This window comes from Pagrus major, chromosome 7 (assembly GCF_040436345.1).
Source record: "Pagrus major chromosome 7, Pma_NU_1.0".
NCBI classification, from domain to species: domain Eukaryota; kingdom Metazoa; phylum Chordata; class Actinopteri; order Spariformes; family Sparidae; genus Pagrus; species Pagrus major.
In genome coordinates, this window is record NC_133221.1 from 29670855 (window position 1) to 29689532 (window position 18678).

The 18678-nt window shown below is 39.7% G+C and overlaps 2 protein-coding genes across 2 annotated transcripts in view; one reads left to right on the top strand and one right to left on the bottom strand.

The window, feature by feature from the left end:
• bcl2l1 (BCL2 like 1) overlaps nucleotides 1–6640 on the top strand; it is a 33737-nt gene extending 27097 nt beyond the window's left edge. The window contains 1 exon segment of the mRNA XM_073469938.1: nucleotides 1965–6640. Coding sequence (XP_073326039.1) covers nucleotides 1965–2108 — 144 coding nt within the window. The 3' untranslated portion in view covers nucleotides 2109–6640.
• A 2437-nt stretch (nucleotides 6641–9077) lies between these two features.
• On the bottom strand, nucleotides 9078–17654 carry cox4i2 (cytochrome c oxidase subunit 4I2). The gene is made up of 5 exons (XM_073470139.1): nucleotides 17238–17654; nucleotides 13727–13826; nucleotides 12264–12428; nucleotides 9936–10067; nucleotides 9078–9481 (listed from the first exon to the last, which is right to left on the bottom strand). Exons 2-5 carry the CDS (start codon nucleotides 13824–13826, stop codon nucleotides 9348–9350), a joined length of 531 nt encoding a protein of 176 aa, XP_073326240.1. The 5' UTR covers nucleotides 17238–17654; the 3' UTR covers nucleotides 9078–9347.
• Between the last annotated feature and the right edge of the window lie 1024 nt (nucleotides 17655–18678).

The window sequence follows — 18678 nt, forward strand, 5'->3', positions numbered from 1 at the left end:
TGAAATGTTTATTGAAAAGTAAGTAATCTCACATTTTTCATGGTGTGATTGGTCACATTGATTGAATAGTCCTATCATATTGAAGGTTATGTGGCTTTATATGGTCTAAATCATTAATACTGGGTAAGGCTACAACCAGTACTCTAAACTGTGAATGAATTTCTTGTAATACTGCTCAGAGCTCCCAGTCTGGACCGATAGCTGCAGGGATAACCGAGCTAACTAGCTAATGGCATCTACAGTTGGCAACAGATAGCCATTACTCTGGTGATATGCTGCACGCTATTTGTTTAAACTAAACCATACATATTTCTACTTTAAAGGGGCACAATGTAGTTGGAGAAGAAATTTAAACTCAGAAATGTAATATTTACACTCAACTCACTGAACTCAGAAGTATTTATTTTTTCCATAAGTGAATAAACAAGCTGTTCTCAGAGGAAAATAAGGTCCCAGAACACTGTTTGAAGCTAGAAAGGTGGCAGGGTCCGCCACATATAAACAAAGTAGAACAGTATGAAATTGTGTTGTCCTGTAAGGTCAGTTTGTTTATTCAGTTTATTCTGTCATGAAAACAAAGAGAGTTTGTTTAGTTTGTTTATGATTCAAATGTCTTTCACCTTTAAGGATGCGTGGTAAGTGATGCATTAGTTGACTTTGGTGAATACAAATGAAGTGATGACTTATTAACTTCATTCTTTTCTAAATTCTGTTTTTTAAGATATGTTTCATGCATAAATACTTGTTGGTCCCTTGGATAAAAATGGAGGTTTTGCCTTTTATTTACCTGTTGCCATGGCGAATTTTGGAGCTGAATTAATTATGGCATCGGCATGCCCGTGGTCAACTGCAGAGTTTCCCATCACGGGGTGAGTCAACTCAGAGTTCATGGTTCAGATATTGTTAAACCAGCTCTCTGGAACGGATCTTCTAATACTGCTCCGATGATATCCTCTAATTTATTATTATTCTGTTTCCAGTAACACACCCTCCCCTCTTCTTTTGCATTCCTTCACTGATAAGTTCTCCATCCTGTAACTCTCTTCTTCCGGTCTCCTTTCTGAGCAGAGTTTCCAGTAACAGCCCCCCTTTATGAAAAACCTTCTGTCCCGCCTGTTGAGTCCCCCTCTGACTAAGCATCAGACATCTGAATGAGTCATTTTCACATTAGTTCGGATAGAATTACCATGATTTGCAGTTAAGGGAGCATCAGCCTGACAGATCATGTTTACCAAGATGAAGCACTTTGAGTTTTGAAGTGTGGACAACACGAGCATCATCAGTAGTGACTCAGTGGGCCATGTCCTGCTCAGCTGATCTGCTGTTGTGTTTGTGTATAGGATTTGACTCTGTCTGGCGCCTCCTTTTGGCCAGGGATGAATACTGCGTGCTGTGCAGCTGATTTCCAGGAAATGATTTCAGTGGGCGGCAATGTAGGCTTGGCAATCTGAGGACAACGGTGGGAAAGAATTTCAGCAACAACAACGGTTCTGCAGGGATCGGCTGCAGAACTGATGGGATGCTGCAGAGGGGAGGGGAGCTGGAACATTCGGCGTGACCGAGTCCTGATGCCGAATTAAACAATGTGGATTTTTCATTTTAATAAGTGAAATCTTTACTGTGTTCAGCGTTGATGCTGGAGGCTTTTGGGGCTTTTTGCTACTCGTGCCTCACCTGTATGTTTGCTGTGGTGGATGGAAATTTCCACATGTGACCATGTGGGTTGTGCCAGTCATTTGGACACCCAGCTGTGGGTGGCTCAGCTGCAGTGTGCTTGTTTGAGGCCTAGAGACCTTTACAGAAGGGAATCTACCTGACTCTCTGAACCTTTTTGTTCTTTGAAAGGGGAGTTTCAGGGAATGCCTGTGGGTTTTTTCAAATTTGAATACATCTAACATTGTCAGCTGCAAATACACTTGGTTAACCCCTTCCTTTCCCATTTTCTCCCTTTTTTTTCATGGCAGGAGCGCTTTGCCGAAATCTTCGGGCAGGATGCGGCGGCAGAGAGCAGGAGGTCTCAGGAGAGTTTCAAGAAGTGGCTGCTGGCGGGGATGACCCTGGTGACCGGGGTCGTGGTGGGCTCACTCATCGCCCAGAAACGCCTGTGAAGGGAGATCCACGACAACCTTCCCAACACTCTTCCCCGACCTGCCTCCTTCATTCCCCACAACAAGGAAGTTAAAATGAAGGTCCTGTTTGTCTCGTCAGAACTGCTGATGATGTTTACTCTTATTTTTTTTTTCCCCTCACACATCTCACGGTGGACTAAGAACCCTCACATGTTGTTGAACTTTTGAGAAAAAGAAAGAGAAGAGTCACTCGTATTCATTTGTTCACCTTCTTCCACCCTGAAGAAAAATCTGTGGTTATACAGGGACAGACGTTATTCTTTCATCCACTGATCCAATCGTTCCTTTCAATCCTTTCTCCACTGGTTCCTGTATAATTTTTCTTTCTTCATGTTTGTATGTACTAGTTTTAACAAATTTTGGTTTCCCATTTTTGCTCTCAAAAGAGGCTGAAACTGAGTCCACTCTTCACAGTTAACCCGAACCTGTCTGATATAAAAAGTCTGTGTTGTGGGGCCTGAGCTGCTCTACATGTCTCGTCTTGAAGCTTTGTTTGGTTGCTCGTCCCAACAGACAGCTCTACAATAGCTTTGTATGTGCCATATGGAGAGTGAAAGCAGGGGAGGATGTAGCACCTGCCCCTGAACAGCTTCAGTAGTTCCTGCCAGCCATCCTGATCACCACCACATATAGTATAACATCATAATCCATGGTTACAAACACGGATTGTTTTGTCCTTCATGCTCATTGGGTTTTTTTTTTAATGGTAAAGAGATTTTAGTTAATAAAATATGGGAGTCTTAAACTGAAAAAGCTAATGGGAAAATAACTCCTCTGCCTGTTTATGTTTGTTGGTTTTGGATTTGTGAACCATTAAAGCCCCACTGCTCCCGCTCGTCTGTGCTTCATGGTCATACTTGGCCTTGGTTTTATCCTGTTTGTGTTTAGTCAGCCTGCTGAGTGCCAGACCACTGTGTGTGGCAAGTTCTCAGAATCAGTGTAACTGCAGTTCATACAAGCAGGGCGCCATGGCTCACACCCTCCATGTTTACTACACAGTAGCTGAAGAATGCAGCAAACACTGTAGCAACACATACAACAGACAGAGACCGGTCACAGCGACACTCAAACTGGCTTTAAGGTTGGGTATTTGGATGTAAAGGTTTCATTTCGCTAACACTTTATTTCAACCTCTCCTATGTAGTATATATAAGCAGTATATACACAGTTTAAAAATGGTTAATAACACACTGTAAGATAGCTGTGAACAGGTGTAAGGATGTTTCTAAGTGTTTATTAAAGGAGTAATTGTAAGATACAGCCAGAATTTTAGTTTAAGAAATGAACTAAGTATCAACAGAATGTGAAGAAACAACAGTGCTGACATTATGTCAAAGATGTCTATGTATTTTGTTCCAGAGATGTCTACTGAAGTTAGCACGCTAACCAGCTAGCCCCAGCCCACACACTTCTAATCACTTTTTCATAACACCAGAGGCAAGTTTCAGCTGGTCAGTATATGCCAGTGGCAAGTTTGGTTTGCTACGTTTCACAAGCTGTCTGAGCCTTTAGTGTGATAAATGATGAGAATGACTCACAAAATGTCAAGAAAGGAATCACTCTTACATCTGTTTTCCAAACCAAATAGAAAAAAACATCCGTACACTGACAAAATTCAAATTTCACTCTTTTTCTGAACAAAGACGAGCGTAACTGTCTCATTAACTTACCGTAAAACACAACAATAAACAAAATAAAACTCACCAAAACAGTCTTGGTTTGTCTTTCCACAATCAACCGATGATGGTGTCTCCACCTGCCATGTCTTATTGGCCCCAAAGTCAGTCCTCGTCAGAGCTGATGTAAATCGCCTCCGTCGGTCTTAGAGGCTATGCTCTGTCCCAGGTCAGCGTCCAGCCATGTTCACTTTCAGGCTGCCAAATCCAGTTGAGCTGAGCACTGTTGCCCGCGGTGATTTCCCCCCTCCTTGATCTGAGGTCTCGGTCCAGGCAAACTCTAGGGCCACCTGCTCCATGGCTAACTGAGCCACGAGCTAAATCACTAACAATAGCTAGCTACAGCCAAGGATAACTAGCAAAGAGCAGCAGGTGTTGGTGACTCTGGGGATATGCTGCCCCCTATGTTTTTGAATCTACATTTACTATATTCTACAAAAACACACCTTGAATGTATTTGTCAACAATTATATCTTCATGAAACATCCATAATTGGTGCTATAACAAATTGTTGAAACAATATATTAATAATAGTGATATCCTTAAGTCAGTTTAAAACTACATTACAGTGTGTTATAAACTGTTGATTTACTGTTTTAGAGCTGCAAACGATTAGTTAATTGATTGTTCAATGTAGGGAACAATTTTGAAAATCTAGTGATTCCAAGAATTTGCTGCTTTTCTCCCATGGCATTCAATTATATTACTTCATTTCAATTACATATCTTTGAGTTTTGGATTGTTGGTCTGACAAAACAAGACACTTGACTTTGCTCTAGGTAGTGGGAAATGTTGACAGACATTTTATCTACTTAATTGAGTAATGAGAGATTTAATGATTTGACAATTAAATTCACTTTTTATGTGCAGTCATAATTGTTTGCTAATCAACAGGGGTGGTTAAAATAAGGTGTTGGACTTATTTCCATCATAATTTTGCAATAAAATCCCAATTATCTCCTGCTGTGCTCAAGAAGATTACATTATTCCACATTTTGTGTGCTAATTCAGTAATCATTCCTTACTTCTGAACCTTTAGTCAAATCTTCCATTTATCAACAACACAGTAAAGCTTCATGTTATACCAGAGTGAACATCATAGCCTTTTGAAGATTTATGTAGCAAACCGATAAAGCAGCTGTCCAATGCAGTTCTGCATCAGATGTCATTTGAGTTAGTTTAGAAATGTGTCATGATGTGTCTCTTCACCATCTAAAGCGAATCAGCAGCTGTCGGCGGCTGTAGGACCGTAAAACCGACACCCAAACCTTCATATCCCATCTCACACACGCTCACTCCAAGTTATCCATGCATCGCTTTCACAGTCCTCACACCCCCCCTTCACTTCTTTTCCTCTATCCTCCCCAGACACCTCGAATCTGTCAGATCTCCATCCGTCTCTCCTCCTCTCTCCCTCTCCATCCAGCTCCACCTCTTCCTCTGTGGTCCCCTGGCTGTCACTGCACCCAGTCACGTGTGTCAGTCACAGCTGGCCCACCTGCTGCATCGCGCAAACACACCTCGGAACGAACGCACGTTTGTAATGTACACACCTGCCAGTCAGATGTAGTCCATGAGAGACGGGTGGAGGAAGACCTCGTCTTTGTTTCTCAACATCTTTCCATCTTTAATTTAAAGCTGGAGTCTGAGGAGTGTTTGTCGCCTGGTGTTTCACGCACCAACAACTGGCAGCTCTATAATTTACTGAGACGGGAGGGAAGGTGGGGTGTACTCCTCCCTGTTCCCACTGCTTTAATCTTGATCTCATTCTAAATACTGTTGAAAGCGAACATGTCCTGGCTTCTGTTCATGTGTGTTACAGCAGCTCAGTAAAGCACAATACAGGTGTGGTGCAGGACAGACAGGCGCCATTTTCTCATCCAAGAAGGGTTGAGAACTAGATTCACCGTAGAACCCAGAGAGTAAAGCAGTGTAAAATAAAACATCTGTCACTACATTGTCAGTGTGAGTGTCCAGCTATCGGCTGCGCCTCCATCTTCACAGCAGGACTCATGTCTCTTCATCAATGTTGACTTTTGCTCCTCTTCATCACATAATCATGTGCATTTACAAACATTTCCACACATGGATGTCTCTCTCTAAAGACCTGATTATGACCCTCGCAACAAACATTTCACCAGATAAAAAGACTGACTATTGATGAGCATCATCCTCTAAATGCTTGTGTCCTGAGCATCTTACTAGCCAAGGTCTGCTCTCATACATTCCAGTACAGTATAAATATATTTTTCTAGTGTACGCCCCAACAAGAAGCTGCTCGCAGGCTTTTCTCTGCTGTCCTGGCCCTCAGCTGAAACAAGTTCCCTTCCTACACGTATGTGAGTGTGTGTGTGTGTGTATGTGTGTGTGTGCATTTCTGTGTGGCAAAATGTTCTTGAAGGAGGCACAAATGAAGGAAGTGTGACAGCAGCATTGGCACGATCCTATATATATGCTAGTTATTTAAACTGATTAGAATAGTACGTTAGCTTAGTAACATATTTAAGAAAAACTGAACTGATGGCTTCTAAACATTATTTATATTTGGTGTAAAAAGCATAATTGTGCCCCTTCAAATGGCCTTAACTTCCATCTCTACATTGATGTGAATTGTCATTCGTTGTGTTTTCTTTTTAGGATTATTGGACTGCCACGACACACAAAAATGCAAAGTAAGAGGATATTTTGAAAAAGTTAGCGCTCTGATGCATTATGTTGGTCAGAAAGGATACAGAGGTAAAGATCGCAACCATGTCCAATGGTCTGTTTGTGTCTTAGAATGCCATTGTAAAACTATAAATTGCATTGAACCTAATAAAGCCCATGTTGAAAGATGTACTGAGTCTGTGTCTTGGATCGTGAGTGGGTGTGTTAAAACATGCATGAAGAGTTTCCCATTAAGACATGTTGTTAAATATTCAAGGTAGACTATTTCAAGAAATGAGCCAGAAGAAAGTTAATTTTATGGCCCACAATGACTGCTGAACTCAATTTGAGGAAATGGGAATTGTGCATGTAAAGAAAGATTAACCATTGTGCAGAGACAATTCAGATAAACACTTCTAATTTTATCCATTTGGTAAGTAAGATTTAATAGAATTGTCATTATGCAACACACAATTGTAGAATTTGTAATTACCTAAAAAGAAAACTATACAGACTGATGAATAAATAATAATCAGGTCAAATAAACTATTCACAGTGGAGTGTTGAGGATGAGTTCAGAGTCTCACAGCTTTAGGAAAGAAGCTGCTCTGTAGTCTTGTGATACAGCAGCGGATACAACAGGTACAAATGTTACCCAGAACATCATTTGAACAATATTTTGTAAATGACTTTCTTTATCAGGGTGGGGGTTGATTCTCAGGAACCTAAAACTGTTCACCTGCTCAGGTCTGTAACAATTTGTCTGACGTAATGTAGGTGTTAACTACAAAGAAAACTCATTACATCATACCACTGTTATGTGTTGAAATCTTGTATGTTGAAGTATGAAAAATGCAAGATATGACAAACAAGGATAGGCCTTTTTGACATATTTATTGACATGTCACAGCAGCAAAAGCACAGGTGTAATAAGTAGCATTACGGTAACAAAAACTGCTCTCCATCTATCTGTCAGTTCTAGTTACAGGGACATTTAAAAGAACTGAGGTAATATTCTTAGTAACACTTGACCTATTGTGAAGTCAAACTGTGCTGTGAAAAGCATTCTTATGGCAGAATGTCATATGGAAAATACACATTTGATTAATATTGTGTATCATAATGCAACTTGATCTCTAATAATTAAATTATATTTACAATAGCTCATGTGGAGTTTGACATGTAGTCAGTGAGGCTCTTAATTGATTGTCTTTTTATGCCAGAAGACAATTCCATTAATCCTATGAATATTTAATGCGTTCATTTTAATAAGGTAGTTCATTTGAAGCCACATACACTGATACGCTCTGCCTCTCTGTTCACTCAGTTTGTAAGAAAGGGTGAAGCAGTCTTTTTGATTGGATGTACCATCTAATATTAAATGCATAACCTCCACTGGATTATTCAAAACTAGCCTTTTGTTCCTATTTTGGAAACTATTTGCTTTTTCTTCTGATGTTTACTTTTATAATTCTGAGTTCATGTCATGATTATTTTTTTCACTATTTGTCTCGTTTCGGTTTCCTATTTCTGTGCATTCTTTTTAAAGCGCCTCCCAAAAACCTTTTCCCAGGTGCCCAGTGGCAGACGAAACTGTAAAGTGATAACAAGGTTCATAGGGAGCCAATGTAAACATTGATGATTTCATTATTCTATATCAATTACATTTACTCCATAATGATATGTTGAAGCAGACAACATGTTGTCTATTGCAAGTTTAAGGAATCTCAAATAAAAGTATTTATTATGCAGAATGGAATGTTAAATCTGCAAAATCTTATAGAGCTATTTCTGTCTATAGCTGAGTTTTAAAATCATCAAGTCATTATCTCAAACTCAAGTAAAGAAAAGTGCAGTGAAAATTTTTCAAGTTGTATTTAATGTAAATAAACCTACTGAAAGATGTCTACTTTAAAACATGAAAGCAATAACACAGATGGCTATCATAGAAGTATGATACCTTATTTTATAAAATACGTGACCATTTTTGCATCAATACCAAGTTGAAATATTCTTACTGTAGACTTTAAGGACTAAGCTATATTTTTATTTTTTTAACCATGGATCAATACATAATGTTGAAGCAAATCTTTTGTATAAAAATCCCCAGCAAAGTAGCCAAATATATAAGGCAGAGCGAAATTTCCCTCTCAAATAAAGTGAAGTAGTAGCCAAAAAAGGAAATAACCAAGTAAAGTACCTCAGAATTGTATTTGAATGCAGTATTTGAGTGCATGTATTAAAGAAAAACATTATCATTTCAGGGTTTTTTGGGGGGTTGTTTTTTTACATTTTAAAACAAGTCCCCATCTACTTCAGTGAATGCTGCTTTGCTGTGAAGCTCCAGAAATGCTTTGTGGACTACAAAACTTCACCCGACTTTCCATCGACATCACGGTTAGTAAATAATGACTGAGTTTGCCTTTTTTGGATGAACTTTTCATTTAAGTTACTTTCCATCACTTTGAGTGAGCAGTGTAAGGAATGAATCCAATGATGAGACTCTTCGTTTTAATGATGTCTCTGTACGCTGCTTTGCATTTGATCAAATGTTGCCTTGGCACTACAGAAGCAGGCAGATAATCAGTTGAGCGCTTACTCCAAAAAATGAATGGTTAGACAGAGATACAAGCAGGACTTTTTTATTATATGTTTACAACAGGACGGATACAGTTGTCACCATGACAGCAGGCTGCAGTGGTTGAAGCGGAGAGAGCCGCAGGTGGCACAGATTTAACTGGCCCTAGATATATTCACAATGGACATGCTCCATCTTTATAGTGGTTTTGACAGCTGCAATGCAACATTCAAAATGACATGGACTTCAACAGCAGCTTCATGGAGGCGTCTCTGAGGTGATGGGTCCAGGCTCTGTGCCACCTCAGCCACACGCTCTTTACTTCCACTGGCCCTTCTCATAGTCCCACTTGGCTGAGAAGCCCTCGATAGGGTTGATCCTCATGTCCAACATCCTCTGTAGCTGCTTGGCCTTCCACTCTTCGTCGAAGGTCCTGGGGCGTTCAGGGTAGACTGGAGCAAAGGAGGAATAGAGACATTGTAAAGCACGTCAATCAACTCGAGTCAGTATATTCAAAAACATGCCTACTGACACAAAAAAAACGTGTGATTGAAGTTTTATTCTGGTCATAAACCTTTCACACAGCAGACATTTTGACCTGTCAAACACTGGTGTAACTCATAACATTACTAAAGCCTGAAGTCCATTAAGATTATGCATGCTGGCTGCTCGGTTTCTGGTGAACGGGGATACTTAAAAGGAACAGAGCCACTGTTAACGTTGTTAGTTACAGCTCTGCCTTTTCTGCCATAAGTCAAACTGTGTGCTGTGAAAAAGGTCTGAGGCCAGTAAGAGACAGTGGCACCAGGTGTGTGATGTGGAGGCAATAAAGCTCTTCTGTTCCCGGCCACTTGCACTGTCCTCGTCAAATTTTAAAGAGATGGGTTTGTCCTTTCAGAGATTTACCGTAGATGCTCTGCCACCAGACAATCAGGCCAGTCAAGCCTAAAAGGATGAAGATACCCCCCATAACAGTCTTCCACTCATCTGATGACTGCTTCATCTCTGCGTAGGTCTGACAGAACATCAGCCGGTACACTGCAGGAGGGATGGCAGAGATAGAGGTCAGGAAGACAAATGAGGAAAGTGTACTGTTAATGCAATGTGGATATTTTTCTCCTTTCTCTTGTTCTGTGTTATGTCACTATGGTTGATATAAGTTGGACTATAGAGTTATGGAGATTAAATTTTAATCAGAAGAGAAAGACTGACTTGATTTTTTTCTGCCTCAACAAACTAAATAAACAAACTCTCTTTGTTTTCATGACTGAATTAACTGAATAAACAAACTGACCTTAAAGGACAACACCATTTATATTGTTTTACTTTGTTTATATGTGGCGGACCCTGCCACCTTTCTAGCTTCAAACAGTGTTCTGGGACCTTATTGTCCTCTGAGAACAGCTTGTTTATTCACTTATGGAAAAAATAAATGTTTCTAAATGTGTATTATTACCTCATTAATATTCTGAGTTTGAATTTCTTCTCCAAAATACATAGTGCCCCTTTAAATATTAATTTTAAAAATATGGAGTAAAACAGAAGGTAATCCCATTCAAGAGCTACAGTTCAGTTGATTCACCCTGTTGGTCCAGAAGTAATTGGTGTCACCCACGCAGGAAGTGGCGAGCTGAAAATTAAACTTTGGAATGAGGTCAAAACTAACTGTTTATTTGAAGTGGTTTGGTTTTCAGTAAAAGCATCCACCGAACATGTGGGTGCAGCTCATGAAAGTTCTCAGATTTAAAATTCTTACATCTTGCTGAAAAAACATCCAAAGTGCAGCTTTGACTGAGTGACTGGGTATTTCTGCTGTAACCAAAGTGTTGATTACCACAAACCCATGCTGTGCTACTTCATTTTATTGTTATTTTACCATTTTTTTAATTGATGCACAAAACAGTAACAGAATATCTGCATGGTGTCCTAGGTTTGATTACTTTGCATAATTTTCAATCAAGTGGGATAGTGTGGGGGGATTGTTAATGCAACACCTGGGGGGAACCAACCCAAAGCGTCCAATCAACTATCAATCAAGAATCACTTTTTGCACCTTTAATGTTAAAAACTTTGTTCTTTCTTTTCTGCAGAGTGTAAAGCGCACACAAAAAAAAATAAAATAGTTGTGCATTTTGACCTTTTGAACTCTTGCCTCATCTCTTGGTCTCAAACACTTCAGCCAACCCACTAACCATCAGGTTTGGAAACTAAAGTCACCACCATAGTGTCATCTCAGTCAGGTGGTATAAACTCAAGATAAAGATTATTTTTGAGATTGCACACTGTATGATGGCGTTACGGTCAAGGGGAGAAGTATTCAGATCCTTTTGTTGCCTTTACTTACTTCCAAGTCTATGGAAGCCCCAAAATCCTAGATTGATTTGAGAAGGTGTTATTTACACCCTTGACTTGTGGTTGAGCTTCAGACGGTGTGTGTGCTAATGCTTTTATCTTAGCAGCTAAAGTAAAAAGGGTGAAATGTGTTTAAAAAGGGCGTAAATAAACATCTTTTCAAATCAATTTGGGATCACTGGGCTTCTGGAGACTTGGATTAAACCAGACGAGTTGTATGGAGCCATTTTATGTTTTATTTTTGGTTGTCTTATAACACTTTAAAACAAGTCCCCATCTACTTCAGCTGTTTAGAACAGAAATTTGGGACAGAAATGTTTTGTCGACAATGAATCTTCACCTGACGATCGATTGGAATGAGAAGAAAATAAGTAAAAGTGCAGCAATATGATCAGCAAAATGTACTTTTAGTAGTAAAAGTATTAGTACCCACTCTGCAGACTTAATGGCCTAATGAATTATATTATTAGATACAATACTGGATTAGGCCTATTGTTACTGATGCAGTTACATGTAGTGTTTGAGCTAGTTGATAGTCTTTGCTATTTTTCTTATTTCATATGCTCATTGTAGGATTTTAAAATCTTAATCTGTAAAGTAACAGTAACTATGACTTTCAGATACAGTAAATGTATATGTAAAAGTACAGTAAGTACTCCACTACTCTGAATTGGAGTGGAGGTAAAACGCAGCATAAAATTTAAATATTGAAATACAAGTAGGCCTACCTCAGAGTTATATTTACTGTATTTATACCACTGGTTTCCCTGCGCTTTTCAATAGATCCTGGTCTTGGATTTATACTAAGTGTTTTTAAACTTGTTGTGTGTGTTTTTGTCTGTACTGTGTGTTGTCTCAGCCTGTGTGTGAACAAGAACCTACAGGCAACCTTCTCCTCTTTGCTCAGCTGGCTCCACGGTCCTTTCTCCTTCTGTTTCAGGCCCTTGTCAGCAGCGTCCAGGACATCTTTGTAGGCTCTGTCAGGCAGAGGTGTGTCCTGACGGTCACTGTACAGTGGCTTAGACATGTCCACCGTACCTGCCACCTCTGCATGGACAGAGACAGGAAGGGTCAGTGTACATTAAAGATTTAAAAAACACCACCCTGCTGTAGAATATGGTCACTTATTGTCTCTAATGTGTCCCACACTTGATTAAGCACAACTGTTTATATGGCTATCTGGTCATGAGATGGTACAACAGCGCCATCTGCTGGACTGAGGCCTGTTCTGCTACATGGGCCTTCTGAATAGTGGAGAAAGGTTCATTCACTTAAAACAGGGAGAATTACTTTATTAGCTCAAACTTCTGTTATCGTACTTTGCTGTGCTCTCCAGATTTGTCCCAATTTCAGCAAATTAACGTCCACATTAACAAGCTCCAGGTAAGCTTTTTGTAAAATATGTAACGCCACAGGTGTTACACCAAATTCTGATACCCTGTAGAAGGACTGGAAGAAGCTCGAGGACTAAACAAGTGAGGGCTAATCACCGTGAGCTCGCGCTAACAGCAGCCATTTCCGGGGACATGTGAAATTGGCAAACTTGTTTATTTCTACTGTTGTTTTCAGCCATAACTGTAAGGTTTAAAGATATAGTCCATAGTTAAACACAGGGGTCTGACCTCTGACGTTTTGTTATCTCATTTACTGAGTTGCTTTGCTAGCGTCCTTGATATTTAACCGACATCTCAGACTAACTGCTAGTTTTGGGTAAACTCGAGCTGTCATTTTCTTCAGTCTGTGGCCCAGCAGGAAATTAGGTCTCCAAACTAACGTAAGTCAAAGTGTTGTTATAACTGAGATATTAAAGCATCAAAGATGCATTTTAAACAGATGAGATGTATACACTTTGAAAATACCACCAATAATAATGCTATTTAAATTATACGTAAGCTTCTACACGACGGACAGAAGTTATTGTGTGCAAACAACCATTAGCTTGGAACTATAATGGTCGACTAGATGTTCAGTAGTGTAGGTCTAGTGCTTTACAGTCACAGACCACACTACAGTTCATTTATGATGCTCTGTATCCATTGGGTATTCTTTTTTTTATAACAGCAGCTATAACAAAAAAAAATACTTGAAATACTATGAAAAATGTAAGCAGTAGCACTATTGCTAAAATTCCTAATTTGGACACTGAATTTGGTGGAACACCTTTGCCAGCAATTAGCTAGCCAAGTTTGACCTCATGGAGACATTTAAAAAACCGCCCCTCATTCTCTCACAGTTTATCCAGAAAACTGTCCATCCGACACGTCACGACCATATGTGCTATTGTTTTACTTCAGAGTTGGTAAGTTCAGCAGCAGATATGAAAAAACACAATGGTGTCGGTGTACCGTGGCCGTGGCTTGCCATCCCCGCGCTGCTGGTGGTCAAGGGCACGGCGGCGCGCCGGGCCAGGAGGCTTCCCACGCGCCCTGCAGTCAAGCGGAGCATCTGTAAACAGGTGAGCAGTGACAGTTTATTACATATATCAACAGCACAGGCATTCCTTTGAAAAAATGGATATAAGCTCATGATCAGCTAATTACCAGCAGTTATCATCTTAGTTTAAAGCACCATTATGTAAGAAGTTGGCATTTTGTGAGATTTGGTGCCCCCCACAATTTCTGAGTGCAACACCACTGTACAAATCCCAGGTCTGTGAAAATGAATCAGACGTAATGTAGGTGGTAACTACAAACATACTCATCACGTCATAACAATGTTATGTCCTGAAAACGTATCTAGAAGTAAACATGTATGTAACACTGTGATCCTACCCTCTCACTGAAGTTACATAGTGCAGAAACAAGTGATAGAGACAGAAACACCATTCACCCTGTTACAAGAAACACTGTACCATCGACATGATTTTGAAGCTGTTATGTTAAGGTAAAAAAGTTACATAATGTTGCTTTAATAAACAAGTTAGGTAATGCTTCTGGACAAAAAATAAGTACCCTACATACAGTTGACTTATTTTGATTATCTAAGATGGATGGAAGAAAATAACTAAGGCTACATACAGTCAAGTGCTTCAGTCGCCTATTTAGGAGTAATAAAAGAGAGGTGACCTACTTTTAAATGAGTTTGACTGAATTAGGTGTTGAGAATTTCCCAAAAGCTTGTACAATCTCCCATGTAAAACAGTAGGGGGCCTGTGTTTAAAGGGTAACTCCCCCAAGTTTACACAATGAAGTGTGTTTACATGTCTTGGAGAGCAGTACTGCATATGTTAAAACAGTATTATAAAGCTTTTTGTGTCTGTAGAGGAAGCTGCATGTGATCTCATCCATTGCCTCCAGTGATGTCACTCAGTGGCTAAGTTGCATTTTGGGTAATGAAGGCACCAGGTTTTGAAAAGGAAGAAGAACACATGGAATAAATAAGTGATTACTCTGGTTCTGCTGTATTGATTTTGATCATTTTTTTTAAAGCAGTCCATAATGAGTTCATCAGTGTTATAGGATTGCAATGCTAGACCAGTGGACTAGTTTTTCAAAACCTTGCACTTGCATTACCCATAGTGCATCTTAATTACTGAGTGACATCACTGGAGGATATTTATCAGATTAAATACAGTTTCATCTGGAGACACAAAAGGTTTTTTTTCCACATATGCAGTAGTAATACTCCCCAAGACCTAAGTAAAGTAAAGAGTAAAGTTGGTGGAGTTACCCTTTAAGGGCTCAATCGTGATGATCATTCCAACTGAAGGTAGTAGTGCTGATTTCACATTTATTCATGGCTTTAGTTTTGTGCCTATAGTTCATTTAAGTATATTCACTTCTCTTTCACTATTTCTTTGACTAGTTATTTCTGTTTACATGAACAAACGTAAATGCAAAGACCACATGTGGTATTATGTAGTTACGCAGTAAATCGTATTGTAAACAGGACAAAAGCACTGGAATACACCACAAGTTGTATTTATGACACACAGAGGAGTACTTTAAAGGTAGCAGTATGTTCAACCAACAGTTAAGGCAAGAGAGATGGCAGTAAGGTTATTTTTGATTATTTCACACACACAAACACTCACACTCTCCATTTACACGTGATGACTCTTCTCTTAATATCTGTTGCCCATTATGTTTCATGTTGCCACAGTTTGAATATTAAATTGGCCATTTGTTCTATTTTAAAAGCAAACAGTGTGTCTGTGTGTGTTTGTCTGTGTGTCTGTGTCTGTGTCTGTGTGTATCTGTGTTGTGAACTTGTTGTGAACCAGAAAATCTAATTAAGTGCTTTATAATGGCGGTCTGGATGAAAGCCAAATCCCTTTTTTGCCAGTCTGGACACCTCATTAGATTTTACTGTTAGATATACTGCAGTGGTACCTGAAAACAGCAGCCACTGAAAGACAATTCAAGATTGTGATTGTTTACAGTTCAGATATGATCTTTCAGTTCTTCCAAAAAAATGTTATACACAAGTCAATGCAGCACCATTATGGATGCTCAAATGAAAAGGCGTTACGTCACACTTATTTACCAGTCATATGTCTATTGATATTGGCAATATACCGTATAAATAAAGGATAAGTTCACAAAGATAAAAAATTTAAATTAATTTTCGTAGTCCAGAAAACATTTCTGGAGTCAAACAGTTTTGCAGAATTCTCCTAAACAACTGAAATAGATAGAGACTTGTTTATAAACAATAAACTTGTTTATTAACATAAAAAAACAATTGAAAAAAAACCTAAAATGGCTCCATACAGCTTGCCTGATGTAATCCAAGACTTTGAAAGCCCTGAGATCCCAAATTAATATGAATTGATGTTATGTTCACCCTTTTTGAAGCCAGAACCTTCACTGTAGCTGCTGAGTTAAAAGCGGGTGCATGACCTTGACCGTGCACTGAGGGTGGACTGAGGGTGCACTGGACTACAAAACATCACCTGACTTTCCATATAACTGAATTTTCATTTTGGGGTGAACTGTTCCTTTTAGCACATTGAGATATTAAAGTAAAATTGTGTCCTTGGTCAGTGATATGCAAAATGTCATATTATGGCATACAACAGTACATTTTCAGTTTGTAGAGAGTTCTTCATGTTCACAGTCAGTGATCTAAGTTTCTATGTAAAGAGGAATAATGTTTAACAGTATCTCTAATGTTGCTTTTGTGTTTGTCTTTTCACCTGTCGTTCTGTGGCTTATCCCACGTACACACTCTCTCTCTCACTCTCACACTCTCCCACACACACACACACACACACAGCAAATTAAAATGGCAGAGAAATTGGCGGATAGTCAATTCAAAAGTCCGAGCTGACCTTCTGAGAGGGACAGGAGTAAACAGAAACATTTCACCTTTTTTTCTAACACCTTTTTAAAGACAAAGTAATGAATCACTTAAATCACTTAAAGCCATACAGTTACTGCTCTGAATTCTGTTTTTGTTACGTTAGAGAAGGTACTAGAAGGAGCAACGACTGCCTTCAACAAGGAGGCTCAGTCAGCCTTGCTGTTGCATACTTTTTTAAGCATTTTGAAGAAAAGCCAAGTACTTTACTCTCTGCAGGATCAAAATTGCATGTGATTGCACTCAGCAATCGTTTTTATTCCAAGCATTAGATCATGGTTTTATTCTGGTATAAATATAGCACCATTAGGTCTGACTTACTTTCAGTCTGTCTCCAGAGCATTTTCAGTTTCCTATACAAATACAGCTGCAGCTCTAGAAAATCTCTCAGCTCGATCTGTGACATAGTTTACAGTCTTTTCTGCACGTCCGCCACTCTCCCTAACCGTGTAGGGTTAGAGGAGGGGTGAGTCTGTCCCTCTGTCATCCCCTCTCTGCTGCTTGCCAAACACAATTATAGTCTGTTCATTTGATTTGGCAGAGACAGATACTCACGGTTGTTGTAAGAGAGTAAAACTGCAGGACTAGAAGATGCAAGTCTTGAGTGAAAAGGGCTGTTTAGGGCCTTCTTCCTTTAGTTTCGTCTGCGCTCTTATCGCCACATAACACTAAGCAGGAACCAACTGGTGGGCGGGTGAGAGAGGCGGGATGTGAAGGAGAGAGAGAGAGAGAGAGAGACGTAGAGGGAGGGAGCTCTGAAAGGAGCCAAACCAGCCCAAGTAAACAATCGATCAAAGCGTGTGATAAAGAGAGAGAAAGTCAGAAAGAGAAAGAGCTTAACTGCAGATCACAACGACCGCGCAGAAATACTTTCTCTCTTTTTTCTCTCCCATACATAGTTCTCCCTCTGCTCTCCAGGCACAGCAGAGAGTATGGGGTTGTTTTAGGTGGGGTTACATCAGGACACAGAAGGGACTATATTTCACGGTGGGCAGGAAATGGCGCATGTGTGTGAGAAAGTGGGACGGACATTTATGGAAATAAGAGCCAGTAAGACAGACACAGTGAGAGATAGGTTGCAGGATTTTACCCTAACGCCTCCACAAGTGCAGGTTGGCACAAGGCCACCATTTTCTCAGAGTTGTCTGGCAGTGAGCCAGCAAAGACGGGAGGTGAAGTGGAGGACAGTCCCAGGGGTTGGATGAGGACAGACCTGTTCATAGAAACCCCACAATGCTGCTGTGTGAGCTTCCCACAACACAGCTTAGGGAGAATGTAACAGACCGAAAGTCTCTGATGTAACTTAATTCAGCAACTCTAACTAAACTTAGGAAACTCAAAAAAAGCTCAAACTTATGTTCTTTGAATTTTAATTCTATTGTTTTTGTGAGTTTAAAAGATATTAATAGATTTTTTTGCTGATTCTGTGAACTGATTCCACTTAAAAATATGTTTGTGGTATTGAAGGACAAGTTCAACCAAAAATGAAAATGTGAGTCATTATCCGTCTTACCCCCATGCTGATGGAAAGACATTTCTGGAGCTTCACAGCAAAGAAGTGTTGCAGCATTCTCCTAAACAGCTGAAGAAGATGGGGACTCAAATCTGAAAAAATAAACTAAAATTGCTCCATACAGCTCATCCAAGTCTCTGGAAGCCCCAGTATCCCAAATTGATTTGAAAAGTTGTTATTTACTCCCTAGGTGTATGTTTGAGCTCATGCAACCACTTCAGATGGGTTGCGTGATAATACTTGTAGCTTAACAGCTAGAGTAAAGATTTCCCTTTAAAAAGGGTGTAAATAGTGTCATATCAAAACAGTTTGGCATTTCAGAGTTTGCAGAGACTTGGATTACGCCAGACGAGCTGATGGGAGCCATTTTATGTTTTTAATTTCAGTTGTCTCCAGCTACTTCAGTTGTTTAGGAGAAAGCTGTCACGCTGTTTAACTGTGAAGCTCCAGAAATGTTTTGTGGACTATGGAACTTCACCCGAT

Coding starts and splice junctions, on each gene's coding strand:
- cox4i2 (XM_073470139.1), bottom strand. CDS start 13,826: ATGCTCCGCTTGACTGCAGGGCGCGTGGGAAGCCTCCTGGCCCGGCGC. Junction 10,068..12,263: donor CAAAGAGGAGAAGGTTGCCT/GTAGGTTCTTGT, acceptor TCCCTCCTGCAG/TGTACCGGCTGATGTTCTGT. Junction 9,482..9,935: donor CTGGTGGCAGAGCATCTACG/GTAAATCTCTGA, acceptor CCTTTGCTCCAG/TCTACCCTGAACGCCCCAGG.